This window comes from Anoplopoma fimbria, chromosome 6, assembly GCF_027596085.1.
Source record: "Anoplopoma fimbria isolate UVic2021 breed Golden Eagle Sablefish chromosome 6, Afim_UVic_2022, whole genome shotgun sequence".
Taxonomy (NCBI): Eukaryota; Metazoa; Chordata; class Actinopteri; order Perciformes; family Anoplopomatidae; genus Anoplopoma; species Anoplopoma fimbria.
The window spans coordinates 6,556,578-6,562,112 of NC_072454.1; the positions used below are offsets into that span (position 1 = coordinate 6,556,578).

A 5,535-nucleotide genomic window follows, 5' to 3' on the forward strand; every position below is an offset into this window, starting at 1 on the left:
GGTGAATGCGAGGGTCTGGGTTTTTGATAATGTTTTATAGAATGAAAAGAGGGATGATTTCAAACTCAACAGCAGAGAAGTGAAGCTCAACACTTAAAGTAATAGTTCAATGTAAAGGGTTCATTCAAGAATGTCGGTTTGCACTACTTAAAAATGATGCTTATTCTGAAACTAGTGGTTGCATGACCGTAAAACACTTATAGACAAACTAAAATATCTGCAAAGCTTTGAAGAATTCGACCGTTTCAAATGTGAAATCATGCATTTGAGATATTATTTCAAACTACATCGGTATTTGAATAAACAAAACTTTATTGCTTCAACATTTTGATTTGAGAGCAGTGAATAAGGCTCATGTGCTTTATGTTGTATCACTGTGGGAATGAAGGATAAAGGCTACATGTCTTCTAATTAGCAGATGTTTCATAAACTGAACAGAATCCAGAATTGTGTGATAAATGATCAGCAACTGTATCGATGTATTTTTCCTCTGATGAAGGTTTTTGGTCGGTTCGCATAAAATGTGCTGTTTGTTTTGCCTAAACTTGTCTGCTTTATTTGCTTCAGGATGTGATGATGTGTGAAGAAAATGCCTTCAATACATTTTATTTTATAAAACATGTTTTGGAGAAGTTCCTCTGGGCGTTTCTCTGAAACATGTTGACACAGTAAAATCTACTGAATCAAGTTGGTGACCTAAAATTTCAATAAAATGTCATATTTCCAAACATTCCTTTAGCGGGTTGATGAAGCTCTGTGTGACTGAAGGGCCAGTATCTGTGTCTGTGTTGGGAGTTTACAGTGTCTTAAATGGAAAAACTGTCTAATACTACTGTTTTTTTTAAAGAATTTTGGTATTTTCCAAACACTTTTGCAAATATACATGTAAACTTCTCTGCATATATTCCATATATACCTTGCAGAGTATTTTAAATACACACCTAAAAAGGATTTTGAATGTGGGTGTTCAAAGTAGCTTAGAGTTTTTAATGTTCGTTAATAACAAGAAAATCTCAACCCAATGGTCCATGTAGTAGTTGTTCTGCAGCAGAGAGAGTTTCAAACATATTTGAAAAGATAAAAGGAATTGTAGCTGAATTTGATCATTACATTACAGTCATTTAGCAGACGCTTTTATCCAAAGCGACTTACAATCAGTAGTATATTACATATCATTCACCCATTCACACACTGATGACAGGCTACCATGCAAGGTGCCACCATCAGACTCTAACTAACATTCATGCAACATCCAGTCCACACCGATGGCAAGCCTTCAGGAGCAACTTGGGGTTAAGTGTCTTGCCCAAGGACACATCGACTGCCGAAGCCAGGTATCGAACCACCGACCCTCTGATTGGAGAACTACCTTGCTCTCCACTACGCCACAGCCGCTCCACATCATCTACAATCCCATCACAAGGTGGCAAACACCGTCTGCTGTGGAAACAGCCAAGTATCATGGAAGTTTGTGAAATAGTGACGAAATTCAAGCTTTTGGTTTCTATCCAGGGATATGTTTTTTTTCGTGTCGCTCATCATGAAAATAATACCAAACTGTTCGTGGGTTTGTTGCCTAAACCTAAGCCCAGCTACGCTCCAGGGGAACCTCTAAAAAGACGTTTATGCCAAAAAGAAAGAGAAGGAACAGCAGGCAGCCACAACAACTCGACAAGTCAACGTTTATTTGCATTGACAAAAAGCATCAGTCCAGCAGAACAAAAGCTTTAGTGCTTGACTTGTTTGCATAAAAATTATAAAGCACAAAAACATAACTTTATTTTTTTCCAGTGACTCTCTCTCTCTCTTTCTCTCTCTTCATCTCACATTCATCAGGTAGAAACACTGGTTGCATCTTTACAAGTACCATCAGATCAGTGCATACACCTGAAAATAAAAATCTAACCATAAAGAAATAGATTATCAGGCTACAATCTCATAAAAATCCCAACATTTGCCATGAACCAAAAATCAACTCTTCATCAGGTGAATGAAACATATTAATGTATGTCACTGTTTTTAACATTTCTAATATGATACAAAATACAGGTTAGAAAAAAAAAAGCTTCATTCTGCTGCATCTAGCCAACAAAAACTTCACTGAGTTACCACTTTAGCCCCGCCCTGATTTGTGATGTCACAATATCTCTTGGGTGTATTCTGACATCACGTCAAATTAGCGCGCTTCAACATCTCCTTACTTCAACAAACGTATATGTTTAAAGGTGCTAAATTTGAAATTCAGAGCATTTTTCATTTTGCCTCCGCACGGTTAATCGACATGGCGAGCAGCTAACAGTGCTAACAGCGCCAACAGTGCCGACGGAGATAACCCTGTTGATGTTGAGGGGTAACACACCAGATTACAACACACAGAGAACGGGAGAGTGACTTCATCCTCTGCTCAGGTAGACATTACTCCACCATGTCTTTACAAAGCTAATCGCTGTTCGCTGCTAAAATAATGCTCTGAATGTCGTATAGAGGACCTTTAAATATTGTGCACCAGGCACACAGAAATAGTGAACGTAATATATGTTTGGCTTCTGTTTTTTTTGTATTAACATCAAACTTTCAACACTTTGCATGGTGACGAAGTTTAGTGCCTTTAAAAATAAATGCCCATTTAGATAAATAAGCATCATTAGTTACAACATTACAAAATGTATTCTGTGTATCAGTCTCTTGTAAACCCTGCAAAACATCTTTTCACTTTAATATGATAAATATTGAACATTGACGCTGTGGCTACTATTTAACAGTGGATTTCCAGCTTGCATTAAATTAGATTTTAGATCACAGATGAGATGAACACTGAATTACATTTTCCTCATGACGAAACCAAAATGCTGAAGAGAAATTCTTGATAAAGTTCGTGCAGTGAAACTACACTGATTTTTGGAGTAAGTTGTTGAAAAACTGTTTAAGTGAGGGTCCAAACACCACCTCTGAAACCACAGTGAATTATTGTATTTTATCTGAGATTAACAGATTTTGTGCATTAAACTGCAGCTGAAACCGAACCACAGCTGGAGGCAGAAGCACTAAACTGCTCCTCCTGCGTCGCTCAGCTGACCTGCAGCATTTTGGTCTCATGTTTGCAGCCTGAACTGTAATTTGAATCCCTGAGAGTATGAAGCATAGACAGTAGAGACACAATGCCTTGCCACAGAGCACTAAAGCGAGCTGTAGCAGTTGGGGGCAAACTGTGTTTTAAAGAAGCACACCAGCTGTTATCTTTAAGTTTAAACCAAAAACTCCATTTACAATTTTAACCCCACAATGTCCAACTGTGTGTGTGTGTGTGTGTGTGTGTGTGTTTGTGTGTATATAATAATTAAGCCTTTATTAGTCCCACTATGGGGATATTCAGTTCTCTGCATTTGACCCATCCCAGAGGAGCAGTGGGCTGCAATGAAGCGCCCGGGAGCAATTTGGGGGGTTAGGTGTCTCGCTCAAGGACACCTCGGCATGTTGCCTGTGGAGGGGTTCGAACCACCGACCTTGTGGTTGCAGGTCAAGCGCTCTACCTATGAACTGCAGGCATATAGTCACTGTTGATGATCTGGACCACTGACTGATGAGTTTAGTTAGTGTGATAAATAATGAAGCTATGGACAAACTCTGGTTATGATTCTCCCTGATATGCTTCCAAAGACATTTCTTCCATCTTTTTGTGAAAACTATACAAACTACAAGGTAAGACTTTGTCTCTTTTGGCTGACAGACTGAGGCAGGAGAAAGTTCACATTCAGCAGATCCGTGCGTAATGAGGATTAGGACGCTGAACTGGACTTCTTCTCCTTCTGGCGGAGGTGGATCTTCATGTGCCTCCTCCTCTCGTCGCTCCGGGCAAACTTCCTCCCACACTGGTCGCAGGAGAAAGGCTTCTCCCCGGTGTGTGTGCGGATGTGGGTGGTGAGGTGGTCGCTGCGGCTGAAGTTCCTCATGCAGATGCGGCACTGGAAAGGTTTGTGGCCCGTGTGGATGCGCAGGTGTCGGCTCAGCTCGTCCGACCTGGAGAACCGACGGTCGCAGCTCTCCGCCGGGCACGGGTACGGCCTCTGGTGGACCGGGGTCTTGCTGGGCCGGTTCGGGTACTTCCTTGGTCTCAAGATTGGCCTCAGAGGGAGGCTTTGGTGGCCGGGGAAAGCCGCGGCGACCATCGGACCCTCGGCCAGGGGCGCACCGTGCGTAAAGTTCCTGATGGTGTTGAGAGGAGTGAGAGGTGGAGGCACCCTGAGGGGGTCCAGCGGGTACGGGAGGGGTTTCCTCTCTGGGAACACCGCCTGGATGTCTCTCTGGCAGCTCTGCTGGTAGAAGCCTCCGTACTCAGGCAGGAGAGACAGCAGAGCAGCGCCGTCTACTGTGGATTTAGGCGCAGGGTTGTAGGTCGGAGGAGGGTGGTAGGACACGGAGCAGGTGGAGGTGGCCAGGTACCCGCCTGGTGACTGGTCCTGGTACATGTCCCCGCTGCAGGAGTAGGATGGAGCCGGGTGGGGGGTGAGGATGAGGATGAGGATGAGGGTGAGGGTGGGGGTGATGATGAGGGGGTGCGTACATGTGGCTGAGGTCCGGCTGGCCGTGCGCCATGGCACAGTCTCCTCCTCCTCCTCCTCCTCCTCCTCCTCCTCCTCTTGCGCAAATATCTGGAGATCTTGAACACGACCCAGACACAGAGACCGGCCCCGGGGAGGAGATGTCGGCGCTGATCACGTCGATCACGTCCCTCTGTGTCCACGGTCCTCCTGCAGCTCGGGAGTCCACCGAGAACTTGCCGGTAAAGGCCACCGGGTGTGTGCGTAAAGTTGCCACGTACTGCGCCAAGTCTCCGCGGCAGGGCAGCTCCTCGGACGCGCTCCTCTCCTCGAAAACAAGGTGTCCTGAGGAGAGGATGCAGAGAAGAAGTAGACTCGGTTAGAAAGCAACTCACTGAGCATATCATCCACAGACACGGTTGTGCTTTTAACACTTTCATCCAGACCTTCATCCAAAACCACCTCAGGACAAATGACACAGATTCTTACCGCTGTGGATGTCTTCATGCTCGTCCTCCCCTACAGCCTCTTCTTTAAACACCATGGACTCCTCTGAGTACACATCTTTAGGAATAATATCTACCAGACTGCTGAGAGACACAAACACTTCATCCGCTATTTTAGCAGTCATCCTGGAGATAATTTAGGCTCTTTAGTCTAATTACAGGCTATATTTTTTTTTTTGTCCAATTTTTCTCTCAAACATTTTGGTTTGTTCCGCCCCTCATCCCTTGTAAACAGCTCCTGGATGGTGCAGCACGGTTATAAAGGGAATCTCTGGGTGTCCCATCACGTCATTCACCAAATATGGACTTGGGTTTATAAAAAAAAAAAAAAAAAAAAAAAAGAAGAAGAAGAAGAAAGAGGGAACTCCAGAAATAGGACTGGTGGAGATAACCGTGACAACACATGGAAACAAACACAATTATGTGTCGAAGTTTAGTTACATAAACTACAAAAAAATGAAAATTTGAATTTTTGGGGGATTTTATTTTAA

General features: G+C 43.7%; 1 protein-coding gene across 1 annotated transcript; it reads right to left on the bottom strand.

Moving 5' to 3' along the window:
* Window positions 1-3,776: 3,776 nt before the first annotated feature.
* LOC129092708 (early growth response protein 2b-like) lies at window positions 3,777-5,169 on the bottom strand. The gene is made up of 3 exons (XM_054600727.1): window positions 5,028-5,169; window positions 4,535-4,883; window positions 3,777-4,503 (listed from the first exon to the last, which is right to left on the bottom strand). Exons 1-3 carry the CDS (start codon window positions 5,167-5,169, stop codon window positions 3,777-3,779), a joined length of 1,218 nt encoding a protein of 405 aa, XP_054456702.1.
* Window positions 5,170-5,535: the final 366 nt, after the last annotated feature.

Excerpts from the sequence above, each read along its gene's own strand:
- LOC129092708 (XM_054600727.1), bottom strand. The coding sequence starts at position 5,169 with ATGACTGCTAAAATAGCGGATGAAGTGTTTGTGTCTCTCAGCAGTCTG. Across the intron at positions 4,884-5,027 it reads GCATGAAGACATCCACAGCG|GACACCTTGTTTTCGAGGAG; the intron begins GTAAGAATCTGT and ends TCCTCTCCTCAG. Across the intron at positions 4,504-4,534 it reads CCCCCTCATCATCACCCCCA|CCCCCACCCGGCTCCATCCT; the intron begins CCCTCACCCTCA and ends CCTCATCCTCAC.